The following is a 19538-nucleotide window of genomic DNA, read 5'->3' as shown; positions in this document are numbered from 1 at the left end:
CTAGTGTGTGCTCGTAAAGTGAGAATTTATTTCACATAGACATAATGTTAAAAATAGGGGTTACATTATCAAAAATGAAATTAGTTAGCTAATTAGTTTATGTTTAGACAATGATTGATTTATCCAAAGAAATGAAAACATAGCCTGTAAAATCAAGAAAATTATAATAATAGAGAAATTATTTATGACTTACAAATGTTAAAGAATGTTTATTCTTCATCATCAACATCATCGACTAAATGCACACTCATTATTGGCTTAGCACTCATTGGTTTGTTGAACAAGGAGTCGTCTTCTTCGGAAATGCTTCAAGAATTATTTCCAAGATAATCTTCTCTTTTCTTTATAAATTTCATTAGCATGCATAAGCATTTTTTAACAGAACGCTCAAATTGCAACTAACACGATTTGCGCAGATTAACAAGTTTACGAAACTTAAAAAAAAAAAGGAAAGAAGAGAAGATTCTGAAAATTTATTTATACGAGTTTTTTATACTATTGAAGATTTCAGTAGAGGGAAAACACATTTCACCATAATAATGTAAAAACCCACACAATTTCAGCTATTGGTATTTTCACAAATGCAATAACATCGAGTTTACTACCCGTTTATAATTGATTGCAGTAACAGAAAAGTCCAGTAAATTGAAAAGTGCAAATTGTTTTTATTGTTTTATGGTTGTGACTTCCAGAAATGTGCTTTAGAAAAATATCACAAAGCCGTTCCAAATTGGTTTTTATAACGATGAAAGTGTAGTGCATTTAATGATTTGAATTGATAACTAATACAATTTACACTATAAAAACGACCTTTTAGGAAATTATATAGCAAAAATTGACCTTCTGAGGCTTGGAATGAATTACCAAAAAATAATGTGTTATTGAGTTGATATTACGATATTTTCGCAATACGATGGTAACGGATTAATATCGTAAAGCAGGGCACACTGTATTGTATAGCTACGCACATGATTTGAAATTAGCATTAGCATTAGGAAAAGCACATGATGCAAGAAAGCAAGCTTATATAGCATCAGCCAAAAAAAAAAAAAAAAAAATCCTTATTTTATCCATCCACTTGCTCCAAATGTTTGCCAAGTTCTACCTTGAATCTATTTAATCTATCAAATTCTACAATGACAGATGGAAGTTTGTTCCAGCAATCAACCACCCGCTGGCTAAAGGCAAACTTCTGCACATCTACCCTACAACTGTCTTTCCTCAATTTGAATTTATGACCTCTCAGGCAATTATTCTGAGCAAGAGGAAGAATACCATCAGCACTGAGCATGCTCAAACCATTCAAGGCTTTATACACCTCAATCAGATCACTTCGCAGGTGCCTAGTCTCCAGACACTGTAATTTGCAAAACTTAGGCCTTTCTTCATAAGAACAACCCTTTAGCATTACTAGAGGCATTTGATGCAAGAAAGCAAGCTTATGCAGCATCAGCCAAAAAATAAAAAAATTCCACTTCACCCTTCTGTTCGTTCGAAATACCTGTCCAGCTGAGCCTTAAACTTTTTTTTATGGAAGGATGGAAGTCTGTGGATGGAATGAATGGAAGTCTGTTCCCCCAACCAACCACCCGCTGGCTAAAGGCAAATTTCTGCACGTCTATCCTACATCTGTCTTTCTTCAGTTTGAATTTATGCCCTCTCAAATGATTATTATGAGCAAGAGGAAGAATTCCATCAGCATTGAGCATACTCAAACCATTCAAGGCTTTATACACCTCAGTCAGATCACCTCGCAGGTGCCTATAGTCCAGACACTGTAATTTGCAAAATTTAAGCCTTTCTTCGTAAGAGCACCCCTTTGTTCCATTCACTAATCTTGTTGCCCTTCTCTGTACTCATTCCTTACATCTTTCTTAAAATGAGGCCTCCAGACCTGTATACAGTACTCAGGGTGTGGCCTGACCATTGCCTTATATAAGGGGATAATCACCTCCTTATCGCTGCTAGAAAAATTCCTGTATATCATTGACAAGACACTATGAGCTACCCTTGCAGACCGTCTGCACTGCTCAGAAAACTTCATATCTGCCTGCACAATTATCCCCAGGTCCTTTTCGTTCTCTACCACTGTCAGTGTAGTACCACAGAGTTGATACGTCACTCTGGGGTTGTTGCTTGCCATATGTAGTACTTTACATTTGTCAATGTTAAACTTCATTTGCCACCTCTCAGCCCATCTGCTCAACTTTTCTAGATCCTTTTGCAGCATTAGTGTCATTAGTGTCCTTAACAACCCTGCCAACCTTCGTATTGTTTGCAAACTTGGATATTAAGCTTGATATACCATCATCAATATTATTTATAAATACAGAAAACAATAATGGACCCAACACTGAATCCTGAGGAACTCCCCTGATAACATTAGTCCACAATGAGCAGTGTCCATTGATTACCACTCTTTTGTCTTCTCCCCCTCAACCACCCATTTATCCATAGCAGCAATTTGCCTCCAATGCCACACTGCTCCAATTTGTGCAACAGTCTTCCACGTGCAACAGTAACAAAAGCCTTTCTAAGATCCAAGTATATAATATCAAAGTTATTCCCTGCATCCAGTTCTTTTGTGACTGCATCATAGTATCCAATCAAATTGGTCAGGTAAGACTTCCCCTTAACAAAAGCATGCTGTGTCCGAGCTATAACTGAAGTCTTGTCTAGATGATCCTGCAGTGATTCTTTAGCCAGTGCCTCCATTAATTTTCCTGGAACAGAAGTTAAACTCACAGGTCTATAATTACTTGTGTTACCCTTTGATCCTCCTTTGTGAATTGGGGGTCTTATTTCCACATCTCCAGTCCATGGGTACCTACCCTGAGTCCAAAGTTCTCATAATTATGGCTAAGGGTTTGCTTACTTCTTTCGCTGCCTCCTTTAATATAACTGGATAGATCCCGTCCACACTGGGTGCATTTTTTATGTTTATCTTCAACAATTTCTCCTCAACTTTCCTCTCAGTTATTATAAAATCATCCAGCTCACTGCTAGAGTTTAACTCACCTCTTGCATTCCCCTCCCTGAATAACTCCTCATGGTTGAATGTAGATGCAAAATACTCATTTAGTTTGTTAGCCACTTGAGCAGGATCATCAACAGTTGAACCATCAATATCCAGTGGACCAATCTGATTCATCCCTTTCCTGCTAGAGTTTACATAGGTAAAGAACTCTTTGTTGTTTTTCTTTGCATCCTTTTCCAAGGATTTCTCATAATCTGCCTTTGCCTGCCTGATCTCCTTTGTGACTTGATTAAAGACCAGCTTATATCTATCATAGGCTTCCATGTCACCCATTAATTTATATGTATCCCATGCATTTTTCTTCTCTGCCACATGTCTCATTAGTTCATATGACGACCATTTAGGCCTTAACCTTGAACAATATTTCTATGTTGGTATGTAAAGCCTAGTAGCTTCCAAGATAATTTCTTTGAACGCTTCCCATTTTGAATTTGCTGTTGGTAACATCATCAGTTGGTCCCACCGTATAGAATTTAAATACAGTCTCAGACCACCGTAGTCACCTTTACAAAAGCAAAAACCCTTCCCTTTACCCCTGATGGTAGTTACCGCTTTGAGTAAATCCCACTTCAGCACACTAGCAGGGATAAGGAGGTGATTATTCCCTTGTATAAGGCAATGGTCCGGCCACACCTACAGTACTATATACAGGTCTGGAGGCCGCATTTCAAGAAGGATGTAGAGCTGCTGGAACGAGTACAAAGAAGGGCAACAAGATTAGTGAATGGAACAAAGGGGTGCTCTTACGAAGAAAGGCTTAAGTTTTGCAAATTACAGTGTCTGGAGACTAGGCACCAGCGAGGTGATCTGATAGAGGTGTATAGAGCCTTGAATGGTTTGAGCATGCTCAATGCTGATGGGATTCTTCCTCTTGCTCAGAATAATCACCTGAGAGAGCAAAATTCAAATTGAGGAAAGACAGATGTAGAATAGACGTGCGGAAATTTGCCTTTAGCCAGCGGGTGGTTGGTAGGTTGGAACAGACTTCCATCCCTTGTCGTGGAAGGTGATAGCCTAAATAAGTTTAAGGCTCAGCTGGACAGGTATTTTGAACGAACAGAGGGGTGAAGTGGAAGTGGTTTTTTTTTTTTTTTTTTTTTTTTGGCTGATGCTGCATAAGCTTGCTTTCTTGCATTAAATGCCTATGCTAATGCATTGTGATCACTGCAACCTAATAGTTCCTTTATCTGCAGATTCTTAATGCATAAAGAATCACTACTGATAATCAGATCAAGAGTATTACTCCCTCTAGTTGCCTCCCGAACATGCTGATATAGAAAATAATCATCCAATAAATCCACAAAAGCCTTGCTAGTGCGTGAGTGACCAACTCACAAATTCCAGTCAATATCTGGGAAATTAAAATCCCCCATTATAAGACTCTCTGATTTACTGGCCCACTCTATTTCTCTGTACAGTTTCTTATTATACTCATCAGATTCATTAGGTCTATAACATACTCCTACTCTCAATTTTGATCTCCCAGTGCTTATGTCACACCAAACTGACTCGACACTGCACCGTCCAGCAATGTCGACTGGCTTCACTTCCTTGGATTTTGAGTTTCTTAACTAATAGTATAACTCCTCCTCGTTCCTATCTTGTCTATCCTTTCTGTAGACGTTGTACTCCCGAAATTCCAGTTCTGCATTCCTTATATCTGTGTGACACCATGCCTCTGACATCCCTACAATATGCACCTTTGATGTACTTAGCAATACCTCAAATTCATCAAATTTATTTACCAAATCATTGGTGTACCTGCAAGTATACATGCACCAGTTCCTATTCTTAGCTACCCTAATACAACCCATGTGTTTACTTGTACCGCAGTGACTCCCAGCAGACTCTGAAATACCCTGCATCTTGTTTTCCAGGCTGCTGCTCATTCCAATAGAATGAGCAGCAGCTTAAAATTCTCTCCCATAAGCGTTGCACACTCCCTCTAGGGCTGAATTTCTGATAGGGCTATCATCATAAACTCCCTCCTGTCTTGTTTTGGAAAAATTTCATGCACTTTCAAATTCAGCCTTAACTTGTGACTTTTTTCTCAGCATAACCTTAGTTTGTTTGTTATTTGGTTTTTAGGTGCATTAGCAACTAAGGCCATATTGCTCAGGGGATATGCGGTGGTCATTCCCTGACCTTTCTGCATCCTCCTTATTTGGTGGTCGTAGGCTCGACATAACCTTAGACTTTAGGATTAGCATTAGAATTAGTAGAGGCATATGATGCAAGAAAGCAAGCTTATGCAGCAGCATCAGCCAGGAAAAAAAAAACTTCCACTTCACCCCTCCATTCGTTCGAAATACCTGTCCAGCTGAGTCTTAAAATTACTTAGGCTATCAACCTCCACAACAAGGGATGGAAGTCTGTTCCACCAACCAACTACCCGCTGGCTGAAGGCAAATTTCCGGATATCTATCCTAAATTTGTCTCTCCTCAATTTGAATTTATGCCCTCTCAGGTGATTATTCTGAGCAAGAGGAAGAATCCCATCAGCATTGAGCATGCTCAAACCATTCAAGACTTTATACAACTCTATCAGATCACCTCGCCGGTGCCTAGTCTTCAGACACTGTAATTTGCAAAATTTAAGCCTTTCTTCGTAAGAGCACCCCTTTGATCCATTCACTAACCTTGTTGCCCTTCTCTAAACTCGTTCCAGCAGCTCTACATCCTTCTTGAAATGAGGCCTCCAGACCTGTATACAGTACTCAAGGTTTAGCCTGACCATTGACTTATACAAGGGAATAATCACCTCCTTATCCCTGCTAGAAAAATTCCTGTATATCATTGATAAGACACCATGAGCTACTCTTGCAGCCCATCTGCACTGCTCAGAGAACTTCATATCTGCCTGCACAATTACCCACAGATCCTTTTCTTTCTCTACCACTGTCAGTGTAGTACCACAGAGTTGATACGTAGCTCTGGGGTTGCTGTTTCCCATATGTAGTACTTTACATTTGTCAATGTAAAACTTCATTTTCCACCTATCAGCCCATCTGCTCAACCTTTCCAGATCCTGTTGCAACAGCATAGTGTCAGTAGTGTCCTTAACAACCCTGCCAACTTTTGTATTGTCTGTAAACTTGGACATTAAGCTTGATATACCATCATCAATATTATTTATAAATACAGAAAACAATAATGGACCCAACAGTACACCCTGAGGGACTCCACTGATAACATTAGTCCACAATGAGCAGTGTCCATTGATTACCACTCTCTGTCTTCTCCCCCTCAACCACCTCTTTATCCATAGCAGCAATTTGCCTCCACTGCCACACTGCTCCAATTTGTGCAGCAGTCTTCCATGTGAAACAGTATCAAAAGCCTTTCTAAGATCCAAGTATATAATATCAAAGTTATTCCCTGCATCCAGTTCTTTTGTGACTGCATCATAGTATCCAATCAAATTGGTCAGGCAAGACTTCCCCTTAACAAAAGCATGCTGTGTCCGAGCTATAACTGAAGTCTTGACTAGATGATCCTGCAGTGATTCTTTAACCAGTGCCTCCATTGATTTTCCTGGAACAGAAGTTAAACTCACAGGTCTATAATTACTTGTGTCAGTCTTTGATCCTCCTTTGTGAATTGGGGTCACATTTGCACATCTCCAGTCTATGGGTACCTCCCCTGAGTCCAAGGAAGCTCTCATAATTATGGCTAACGGTTTGCTTACTTCCTTTGCTGCCTCCTTTAATATAACTGGATAGATCCCATCCACCCCAGGTGCTTTTCTTGTGTTTATCTTCAGTAATTTCTCCTCCACTTTACTCTCAGTTATTACAAGATTATCTAGCTCACTGCCAGAGTTGAATACACCTCTGGCATTCCCCTCGCTGAATAACTCCTCATGTGTGAATGTCGATGCAAAATATTCATTTAGTTTGTTAGCTACCTGAGGAGTATCATCAACAGTTGACCCATCGATATCAAGTAGACCTATCTGATTCATACCCTTCCTTCTAGAGTTTACATAAGTAAAGAACTCTTTGCTGCTTTTCTTTGCATCCCTTGCCAAAGATTTCTCGTAATCTGCCTTTGCCTGCCTAACCTCCTTTGTAACTTGGTTACAGATCAACTTATATCATCATAGGCTTCTGTGTCACGTGTTAATTTATATGTATCCGAAGCATTTTTCTTCTCTGCCATACGTCTCATTAGTCCATCTGGCATCCATTTAGGCCTAAACTTTGAACAATATTTCTTAGTTGGTATGTAAAGCCTAGTAGCTTCCAAGATAAGTTCTTTGAATGCTTCCCATTTTGAATTTGCTGTTGGTAACATCATCAGTTGGTCCCACTGTATAGAATTTAAATACTGTCTCAGGCCATCGTAGTTGCCTTTACAAAAGCAATAACCCTTCCCTTTACCCCTGATGGTAGTTACCACTTTGAGTAAATCCCACTTCAGCACACTGTGATCACTGCCTAGTGGTTCCTCTATCTGCAGATTCTTTATGCATGAAGAACCTCCACTGATAATCAAATCAAGAGTATTACTCCCTCTATTTGCCTCCCGAACATGCTGATGTAGAAAACAATCATCCAATAAATCCACAAAAGCCTTGCTAGTGTGTGAGTGACCAATCCACAAATCCAGTCAAAATCTGGGAATTTAAAATTCTCCCATTATAAGACTCTCTGATTTACTGGCCCACTCTATTTCTCTGTGCAGTTTCTTATTATACTCATCAGAGTCATTAGGCCTATAGCATACTCCTACTCTCAATTTTGATTTCGCAATGCTTATATCACACCAAACTGACTCGACACTGTCCAGCGATATCGACTGGCTTCACTTCCTTGGATTTTATGTGTTTCTTAACTAATAGCATAACCCCTCCTCCCTTCCTATCCTGTCTATCCTTTCTGTAGACATACTCACCAAATTCCAGTTTTGAATTCCTTATATCTGTGTGACACCACGTCTCTGATATCCCAACAATATCCACCTTTGATGCTTTGAGCAATACCTCAAATTCATCAAATTTATTTACCAAACTCCTAGCAAGTATACATGCACCTGTTCTCTTTCTTAGCTACCTTAACACAACTCATGTGTTTACTTGTACCACAATGACTCCCAGCAATCTCTGAAATATCCTGCATCTTGTTTTCCAGGCTTCTGCTCATTCCAATAGAAGCAGTGGAAAACAAGATGCAGGATATATGTCAGAGATTGCTGGGAGTCATTGTGGTACAAGTAAACACATGAGTTGTGTTAAGGTATAGATTAATAGATTAACAGTAGCCAGTGGCTACTGTTAATCTATTAGTCCTTATTAACTAAATCTTGTTAAGTAAATCCTTAGATTGCCTATATATAACATCAATAGTATCAACATGTACAGCACACCTTTTGTGCCCTAAAAAGATGATAGATGTTCTACAATATCACCACCTTTTGTCCCTGACATGTATACCCTGCTCCTGTTCCACCTATCTTTACTGCATAAAATATTCCTCCTTTCCTTGACAATAGATTTTCCAAGAATAACTACCTCCTGGCTACAGTGGGATTACTATGAGAAGCACATCCTCCTTATGGTAATCCTGCTGTGCTGCCAGATGCATGAGGGTAGGCTCTAACATTAAGGCAGGCAGTCAAGTATACTTGATGAGTTCTCTGATTTAATTGCTTTGCAGACAACAGTCCTTTTCTTCGAACACACAAATTCGTCCAATAAAATACTAAATTTCCATTTAATATACTCTCTCTCTCTCTCTCTCTCTCTCTGCACTCAACATATAGATAGATCTGCCTACTCTCCATGCAAGGTGCTACAATAATGCCCTGATTCATAGGAGAACTGCCTTCAACAAGCCCCCCACCCTCCAAATCATTACATCCTCATTGTTTCTTAATACCACTCAGTGGTTTGAGCCTGTTTTATTCCACAATTTTAAACTCTTATAGTTTAAACTCTTAGATTCTTAAATACCATTTTTCAGTATTTCTCAATCATTTTTTCCCTTCTGCTTACTACAACTACATGGGCTCTAAATACAAAATAGCATTTTCATATTACTATCAGATTTTTTTTGAAATTACAATTTCATAAGTGAGGCAGATTTTTTAGCTGCAACTATTAAAGCAAATAGTACAGAAATAAAAAGATTTCTAACTGAATTTTTTCCTGTTAGTAAAGAATAGTATATTTGTTGAGAATGTCTAACGTCATATTCATATCTACAGCAGTTATTTTTAATGAAATTTATAAATACACAATTCTCAATATGAAAACAACATGGCACTGTTCATTTTTATGAAGGATGTCAACAATACTGTGTTCTCATTTAAAATGTAAAATTTCAAGTTCATAGCTATAATTGTTATTTTTCAAGAATTTATTTTGTAAAATCATTCCCCTAAAATTTTCCCTTTGTAAGGGGATGATTTTACAACAAAATCATCCCTTCATCCTTTGTTAAATCATCTCTTTAAAATATTCCATATAAAATTAATCTGGATTCTTTTTTAAACAAATGTATAAGAGAAAAACAGTTTTTCTTATTGTGTGTGTGCTGCCTCATTCTCTGTGGGAACATAAAAAGAGGGGTCAAACAAAGTAAACAAATGTCAGATATTGTCACAAAGCAGTAAAATAATGTAAACAGCAGCCTCCAACAAAGTTATGCTAATCAAATAGCCAGACTACTTTTGGCACATATATTCTTCCACAAACATTGCACAATTAGCTGTTGCAGAATTGCAGGAGTTACAAAATAATAGCTTCTTGCAAAGCTACTAGGACTGTTTGTTTGTTTGTTATTTGGTTTTTAGGAGCATTAGGCCATATTGCTCCGGGGATATGCGGTGGTCATTTCCTGACCTTTCCGCATCCTCCGTATTTGGTGGTTATGGGCTCGAACCCCAGTCCTATCAAGAAGCATGTGCTACGCATTGCTGCTACTTCTGCCCACCTGGCTATGGAGGCACCCTACTAGGACTAACCAGAACAATGTGTTGACTGTTTTTGACTTCATTATACTACATACTGACAAGAGATAAAGAAATGGTATTATTTCAAAAATTTAATATGGTTTTACTTGAAGGGATTGGTTTCTCAGCACGTTATTTGTTTTCAATAAACACTCTAAATACTGATAGGGGATTTGACTCAACCCTCAGTTACTTGATTTCTGATTTCTTGAAGTTGGCTGGTAAAGAGGGTTGCTGCTGTCATTGCTTCTAAAAGAGGGCAGTAAGATTGTGTATATAAAAATTTTAATTATTACTGGAATCTTTGAGATAATTATGGATTAAACTTTAATATCTTGTGTTTAGCTTTTAACCAAACATAAATTTATTGCGTTTGCTGCTTATAATTTGTACTCAATTGTTTTACTATAAATTGTAATTTACAGATTGGTTTTGTTCTGCTTTTATAATTACAGTTAATGATGGAGAATACATTCAGGCAGTTTTGGATAGAAATTATGCAGAGAATATCTCTAGGGTTCTATATCCCAATGACAATGTAAGCAAAAAAATATTTATTTTAAAGCATTAAAAAATGTTTTTTTTTTATTATAGATAGTACAAATATAGAAGAGAGCCTTTGATTAACTTCATTGTTGCATTCCTGAAAAATGCAGTGTTATAAATTAGAGTTATATTTCTTAACAGCTGGTCAGAAACAAATTTTGCAAATAAATAAAGTAGAGGGAATGGTAATGGAGTCAGTAAGATGTCTCCTGGCCTAGTGTGTGCTGCCACAAGGAAGGAGGCTATAGATTTGAGCACATATTTGAACCCTACCACAAACAATAATGGCCCATTGTAATTAATTCAGTATGTTTGCAGTCACAGTGAATAGTCTTCTTAATAATTTATTTATTTAATGATATCAGCCATTAATCCATCCTCTTCTGTTTTTAATTAGTTGAATAGTAGGTAAAGCAGTTCTTTAAAATTTTTTGATCTTAGCAGAATTTTTAAGAATGGTCCAGACCCTTGCAACATTAACAGGTTATTTTGTTAGGCTTCATAATGTTTAATTATATTTAATTTTACTTCTAATGTCATTGTTTTGTTTTTTGAATTAGAAGTTTTAGTTCCAGGACAAATTTCAAAAAAATAACAAGATGAGGATTTCGAAGATGGAGAAGGATCCAGAAGTATAAAGTAGAACATAAAGTAACCTATTTGAAATAAAGAAACAAATTATGTTGAACACACTAAAGCAAAGTTGTGCAACTTCAGTTCAGAAATACCATTGAACAGCAGCACAAATGGTAGTCTTAATCCTTCTAACCACATGAATTTCAGATTGAGCTCAAACTATATTCTCATCACCACAGCAGTTCATAAAACAGTTTATAATATGGAAATACCCCAATTACAGTTCTGCTAACTGCTTCCTATACTCCTGTCATAACCTGTAAAACTGAAAGCATCTGCTTTAGCTAAAATGAAGAACTTTGCCAAATGGTTATTGATTTCAGTGCCAACCAGGTGAAATAGTTTTAGAAATTTAATACAAGATTACATGGATAATGAACATCCAATCTTCCCTAAAAAAGGGTAAGATGAAATGTGATCACCATAAATGAACTGCTCCCAAAAACTGAAAGAATCATGTTCATACCCTAATTGCCAGTAGGGCTGTATAAGGGTGAATCTCATTGGGAAATGAACAAATAATAATAATAATTCTTAAATAAAATAATGCATCATCATATAGTGGAACCATAGAGGCTTCCATAGTAGCATCAGCGATATTTGTGATCTCATCAAATAATACAGTCCAGTAAGAATTTGTTTTCAAGAAACCAATCTAATTCCATGGGTAACCTTTATGATTAAAAATTACATATTCTGTCATCAAGATAGAAACAATATGATTACTGCACATGGAGGTGTGGTCATTCTTGTGGATTCTAAAATTCTTGCCAGATGCATTAATTCTTATTTCCCTATATAGGGTGATTTGAAAGTCACTTCCTATTTTTAAACTTTTCTACTTGATTAGTATACAAGAGAGAGCCATCACTGAATGTGAATTAGAGAATTTTATGCCATTTAGTACATACTAACTTTTCCTTTTTTTTTATTATTTTTTTTTTATTTATTCCAGATAATAGTAAATAGTATTAGTATTAGGCATATGGTGCAAGGAAGTCCCAGGCTTTTGCTGCACTGGCCAAAAAATAAAAAAATAAAATTACTTCATTAAAAATAAAAATAAAAGATATATATAATTAAAAAAATAAACTACCTATTTGACATGTAGGTGTGTATCCAGCTGATCTTTGAATTTCCAAAAGCTGTCAGCTTTGGCCATCCATTGAAATAACTTATTCCAGTAATTAACAACTTGCTGGATAAAAGAAACTTTCCTGTCCAGTCTAAACCTGTTTGCCTCCTGTAATTTGAATTAACATTAGAATTAGTAGAGGCATATGATGCAAGAAAGTAAGCTTATGCAGCGTCGGCCAAAATAAAAAAAAAATAAAAAAACCACTCCCATTTCACCCCTCTGTTCGTTAAAAATACCTGTCCAGCTGACCCTTAAATTTATTTAGGCTGTCAACTTCCACAACAAGGGATGGAAGTCTGTTCCACCAACCAACCCGCTGGCTAAAGGCAAATTTCCCCACATCTATCCTACATCTGTCTTTCCTCAATGCCTTCTCAGGTGATTATTCTGTGCAAAAGGAAGAATCCCATCGGCATTGAGCATGCTCAAACCATTCAAGGCTTTATACACCTCTGTCAGATCACCTCGCCGGTGCCTAGTCTCCAGACACTGTAATTTGCAAAACTTTAGCCTTTCTTCGTAAGAGAAACCCTTTGTTCCATTCACTAATCTTGTTGCCCTTCTCTGTACTCGTTCCAGCAGCTCTACATCATTCTTGAAATGAAGCCTCCAGACCTGTATACAGTACTCAAGGTGTGGCCTGACCATTGCCTTATACAAAGGAATAATCACTTCCTTATCCCTGCTAGAAAAATTCCTGTATATTATTGACAAGACACCATGAGCTACTCTTGCATCCCGTCTGTACTGCTCAGAGAACTTCATATCTGCCTGCCCAATTACCCCTGAGTCCTTTTGATTCTCTACCACTGTCAGTGTAGTACCACAGAGTAGATACTTTGCTCTGGGGTTGTTTCCCATATGTAGTACTTTACATCTGTCAATGTTAAACTTCATTTGCCACCTCTCGGCCCATCTGCTCAACCTTTCCAGATCCTGTTGCATGAGCATAGCGTCAGTAGTGTCCTTAACAACCTTGCCAACCTTTGTATCATCTGCAAACTTGGACATTAAGCTTGATATACCATCATCAATATCATTTATAAATACAGAAAACAATAATGGACCCAACACTGAACCCTGAGGTACTCCACTAATTACATAAGTCCATGATGAGCAGTGTACATTGATTACCACTCTCTGTCTTCTCCCCCTCAACCATCCCTTTATCCATAGCAGCAATTTGCCTCCAATGCCACATTGCTCCAATTTGTGCAGCAGTCTTCCATGTGAAACAGTATCAAAAGCCTTTCTAAGATCCAAGTATATAATATCAAAGCTATTCCCTTCATCCAGTTCTTTTCTGACTGCATCATAGTATCCAATCAAATTGGTCAGGCAAGACTTTCCCTTAACAAAACCATGCTGTATCCGAGCTATAACTGAAGGCTTGTCTAGATGATCCTGCAGTGCTTCTTTAATCAGTGCCTCCATTAATTTTCCAGGAACAAAAGTTAAACAAACAGGTCTATAATTACTTGTGTTACCCTTTGATCCTCCTTTGTGAATTGGGGTAACATTTGCACATCTCCTGTCTATGGGTACCTCCCCTGAGTCCAAGGAAGCTCTCATAATTATGGCTAAGGGTTTGCTTCCTTCCTTTGCTGCTTCCTTTAATATAACCGGATAGATCCCATCCACCCCAGATGCCTTTCTTGTGTTTATCTTCAACAATTTCTCCTCCACTTTACTCTCAGTTATTACAAGATTATCTAACTTACTGCCAGAGTTGAATACACCTCTGGCATTCCCCTCGCTGAATAACTCCTCATGTGTGAATGTCGATGCAAAATATTCATTCAGTTTGTTAGCTACCTGAGCAGGATCATCAACAGTTGAACCATCGATATCAAGTGGACCAATCTGATTCATCCCCTTCCTTCTAGAGTTTACATAAGTAAAGAACTCTTTGCTGTTTTTCTTTGCATCCTTTGCCAAAGATTTCTCATAATCTGCCTTCGCCTGCCTAACCTACTTTGTAACTTGGTTACAGACCAGCTGATATCTAGCATATGCTTCTGTGACGCATGTTAATTTATATGTATCCCATGCATTTTTCTTCTCTTTCATATGTCTCATTAGTTCATCTGATATCCATTTAGGCCTAAACCTTGAACAATATTTTTAGTTGGTATGTAAAGCCTAGTAGCTAGTTAACAGGAGTGACTGCTTCTACAGGAATGGGATACACTTAAATAGAAAGGGCGCAAGAATATTTGCTGATACTATCGAGGCAGTGTTAGGTGGGTCCGAAACAAGGACTAATAGATTAACAGTAGCCACTGACAGAGGTGAAAGTGATTCTTGCACTGCTTCTATTGGAATGAGCAGAAGCCTGGAAACAAGATGCAGGATGTTTCAGAGATTGGGAGTCATTGCAGTACAAGTAAACACATGGGTTGTGTTAGGGTAGCAAAGAATAGTAACAGGTGCATGTATACTTGCGTGAACACCAATGCTAGGAGTTTGGTAAATAAATTTGATGAATTTGAGGTATTGGTCAAAGCATCAAAGGCGGATATTGTTGGGATATCAGATCCGTGGTGTCATACACAGATATAAGGAATGCAGAACTGGAATTTGGGGAGTACAACGTCTACAGAAAGGATAGACAGGATAGGAAGGGAGGAGGGGTTATGCTATTAGTTAAGAAACACATAAAATCCAAGGAAGTGAAGCCAGTCGACATTGCTGGACAGTGCAGTGTCGAGTCAGTTTGGTGTGATATAAGCATTGCGAAATCAAAATTGAGAGAAGGAGTGTGCTATAGGCCTATTGACTCTGATGAGTATAATAAGAAAATGTACAGGGAAATAGAGTGGGCCAGTAAATTAGAGAGTCTTATAATGGGGGATTTTAAATTCCCAGATATTGACTGGAATTTGTGGGTTGGTAACTCACACACTAGCAAGGCTTTTGTGGATTTATTGGATGATTGTTTTCTACATCAGCATGTTCGGGAGGTATCTAGAGGGAGTAACATACTTCATTTGATTATATTATCAGTAGCGATTCTTAATGCATTAAGAATCTGCAGATAAAGGAACCACTAGGTGGCAGCAATCACAGTGTGCTGAAGTGGGATTTACTGAAAGAGGTAACTACCATTAGGGGTAAAGGGAAGGGTTATTGCTTTCCTAAAGGTGACTACAATAGACTGAGACAGTATTTAAATTCTATACTGTGGGACCAACTGATGATGTTACCAACAGGAAATTCAAAATGGGAAGCATTCAAAGAACTTATCTTGGAATCTACTAGGCTTTACATACCAACTAAGAAATATTGTTCAAGGTTTAGGCCTAAGTGGATGTCAGATGAACTAATGAGACATGTGGCAGAGAAGAAAAATGCATGGAATACATTCAAATTAACGCGTGACATAGAAGCCTATGGTAGATACAAGTTGATCTGTAACCAAGTTACAAAGGAGATTAGGCAGGCGAAGGCAGATTATGAGAAATCTTTGGCAAGGGATGCAAAGAAAAACAGCAAAGAGTTCTTTACTTATGTAAACTCTAGAAGGAAGGGGTGAATCAGATTGGTTCACTTGATATCGATGGGTCAACTGTTGATGATCCTGCTCAGGTTGCTAACAAACTAAATGAATATTTTGCATCGACATTCACACATGAGGAGTTATTCAGTGAGGGGAATGCCAGAGGTGTATTCAACTCTATCAGTAAGCTAGAGAATCTTGTAATAACTGAGAGTAAAGTAGAGGAGAAATTGTTGAAGATAAACACAAGAAAGGCACCTGGGGTAGATGGGATCTATCCAGTTATATTAAAGGAGGCAGCAAAGGAAGTAAGCAAACCCTTAGTCATAATTATGAGAGCTTCCTTGGACTCAGGGGAGATACCCACAGACTCTGGATGTGCAAATGTGACCCCAATTCACAAAGGAGGATCAAAGGCTGACACAAGTAATTATAGACCTGTGAGTTTAACTTCTGTTCCAGGAAAATTAATGGAGGCACTGGTTAAAGAAGCACTGCAGGATCATCTAGTCAAGACTTCAGTTAAAGCTCGGACACAGCATGGTTTTGTTAAGGGGGATTCTTGCCTGACCAATTTGATTGGATACTATGATGCTGTCACAAAAGAAGTGGATGCAGGGAATAACTTTGATATGATATACTTGGATCTTACAAAGGCTTTTGATACTGTTGCACATGGAAGACTGCTGCACAAATTGGTGCAGTGTGCATTGGAGGCAAATTGCTGCTATGGATAAAGGGGTGGTTGAAGGGGGGAAGACAGAGAGTGGTAATCAATGGACACTACTCATCGTGGACTAATGTTATTAGTGGAGTCCCTCAGGGTTCAGTTTTGGGTCCATTATTGTTTTCTGTATTTATAAATGATATTGATGACAGTATATCAAGCTTAATGTCCAAGTTTACAGACAATACGAAGGTTGACAGGGTTGTCAAGGACACTACTGACACTCTGCTGCTGCAACAGGATCTGGAAAGGTTGAGCAGATGGGCTGAGCGGTGGCCAATGAAGTTTAACATTGACAAATGTAAAGTACTACATATGTGAAACAGCAACCCAACCACAGTGCAACGTATGAACTCTGTGCTACTACGCTGACTGTGGTAGAGAATGAAAGGGACCTGGGGGTGGTTGTGCAGGCAGATATGAAGTTCTCTGAGCAGTGCAGACTGGCTGCAAGAGTAGCTCACTGTGTATTGTCAATGATATATAGGAATTTTTCTAGCAGGGATAAGGAGGTGATTATTCCGTTGTCTAAGGCAATGGTGTGGCCTAGAGTACTGTATACAGGTCTGGAGGCCTCATTTCAAGAAGGATGTAGAGCTGCTTGAACGAGTACAGAGAAGGGCAACAAGATTAGTGAATGGAACAAAGGGGAGCGCTTATGAAGAAAGGCTTAAGTTTTGCAAATTACAGTGTCTGGAGGCTAGGCACCAGCGAGGTGATCTGATAGAGGTGTATAAAGCCTTGAATGGTTTGAGCATGCTCAATGCTGATGGGATTCTTCCTCTTGCTCAGAATAATCACCTGATAGGGCATAAATTCAAATTGAGGAAAGACAGATGTAGGATAGATGTGCGGAAATTTGCCTTTAGCCAGCGGGTGGTTGGTTGGTGGAACAGACTTCCATCCCTTTTCGTGGAAGTTGATAGCCTAAATAAGGTTAAGGCTCAGCTGGACAGTTATTTCGAACGAACAGAGGGGTGAAGTGGAAGTGGTTTTTTTTTTTTTTTTTGGCTGATACTGCATAAGCTTGCTTTCTTGCATCAAATGCCTCTGCTAATGCTAACGCTAATGCTAAGTCATGGCTTTTTTTCAACAATGACCTGTACTTGTTAAGTAATTCTGCCGGTCTCCTACTCTTAAGTAATTCTGCCAGTCTCCTACTCTTAATATCATTAGTGCTAACGTGTACAACTATATCACCTTTTGTGCCCTTAAAAGATGATATCGTCATCAACCTTTGCCCCTGGCAGACATACCCTTGTCCTGTTCCATCTATCCTTTTTATAAAGCATGTTCCCCGTTTCCCTGACAGTAGAGTTACCAACAACTACTAGTTCCTGTCTGACCAGCGCATACTGCCTTGGGGGTTGCCGCTGTGTTGTGTGATGAATTTATGGCCCCTAGTTCCTTATCATTTATAACTGTGAAAATTCCACCCTCATTCATTTTACTCTCACATATCAGAAGCATCTAAACTAACCATAAGTGATAGTCTGAATTTCTGCAAGGTATGTGGATTCTGTGCAGAGGTAGTGGTAATAGATAGAATATGGGTGACATGAAATGTTGGTATTAAAAACCATTGTGGGATGCTACAGAATGTTAATGACAACAGCGGCTTTTCTATAGTTACTACTTATTCAGTCTAGCTGTCAATAATGATTCCTGTTTTACTTCTTTCTCACTTTTACAAGTTCACCTTTATGCATAAATTTATGCTAATTTGACTTTAATGTCTTACGTGAAGCTGATATTTAATAAACCAAAGCAAATTTTTATAACTTAACATTTTTCAGTTGTTTTTTGGCATTATTAATTAATATTTGGTGTGGTTGATATCTAGATACATTTTTATTTCTGCTTAAATGAAAAAAAAAAAAAAAAGGAACCATGACATTGTCATGGTTCCTTTTTTTTTTTTATTCGTTTATTTTATCTTTTTTAAGATTCGTTTAGATTGTTTTTAATTTCAACATTAACAAATACTTATATTAGTGCTGTAGTGCACATATAGTGGTTATATTAGTACATTATAAATGCTCAATGCTTTTTTATTCAATTATAATTTGACTTGCTGCATTATAGAATCTTTAATTGCAGCAATGATAGACATACAATTAGTCCCGTCACGGCAAGGTGGTGCCAGGGGTAGGATGGCCTAGGATGCCAATGCACCATTAAAAATCAAATCAAATCTTGCATTTATCTTGCATATGTAATAAAATTTAATAAATGTTAATGCTTTTTTGTTATTTTCTAGTTTTTTGAAGGTAAAGAACTTCGATTAAAACAGGAATATTTCATGGTTGCTGCAACGTTACATGATATTATTCGCAGGTTTAAATCTTCAAAATTTGGCTCTAAGGATGCTCACAGAACATCATTTGATACTTTTCCAGACAAGGTTTGTTATTCTTTTAATAACTGATATCATAATTGTTATTTATTTTTGATCCTTTATAGAATGAAGTTATTTACTTTGCATATTCTTGCTCAGTGTTCTCACAAATTATTTCTGATGATTAACAACCTTGAGGCACTCATCCCAAAATTGGTGTGATAACCTTTTACTCCATTTATTTATTTATTTTTTCCTATATGAGAAAAAGATAGGTACTTGGAACATTAAATAATGGAAGTTTAAATTAATATTCTAGCAGGCCAGAAGATTTTTTCACAAAGAAGCATCACACTTGGAAAAAGATCCCATTTTATAACCTTAAAAATTGGCAAGAAATAATTCAAAATTCTTCACTTTTTTGATGCCACATTTATTTTAAATCTGTTATGAATATAACTGTGTATTTTTCATACAATCTACAATTTTTTATATTTAAAAACATATATTTTTATTAATTTAAAAAAAAAAACTCCCCTATTCTTTAGACATGCTGATCTCCCCATAATCCAAATCACTACTTGCATTTGGACATCTCACTGTTGCTATGTGGAGAAACGTGTATGGCTAAGGCTGGTTGCTCCCACTACTGCCTCTGTAAAT

At 37.6% G+C, this 19538-nt stretch overlaps 1 protein-coding gene across 1 annotated transcript in view; it reads left to right on the top strand.

Annotated features, from left to right (window-relative positions):
• Positions 1-19538, top strand: part of LOC150084884 (glycogen phosphorylase-like) — a 227805-nt gene that overhangs the window by 66380 nt on the left and 141887 nt on the right. The window contains exons 6-7 of the mRNA XM_090376683.1: positions 10447-10529; positions 18798-18941. Coding sequence (XP_090232809.1) covers positions 10447-10529; positions 18798-18941 — 227 coding nt within the window. The remainder of the gene's footprint in view (positions 1-10446; positions 10530-18797; positions 18942-19538) is intronic.

Source organism: Mastigoproctus giganteus, chromosome 6 (genome assembly GCF_048544385.1).
Source record: "Mastigoproctus giganteus isolate SK-2022 chromosome 6, ASM4854438v1, whole genome shotgun sequence".
Lineage (NCBI taxonomy): Eukaryota > Metazoa > Arthropoda > Arachnida > Uropygi > Thelyphonidae > Mastigoproctus > Mastigoproctus giganteus.
Note: the sequence above shows the minus strand (reverse complement) of the source record. Positions and strands in the feature narration are given on the sequence as shown.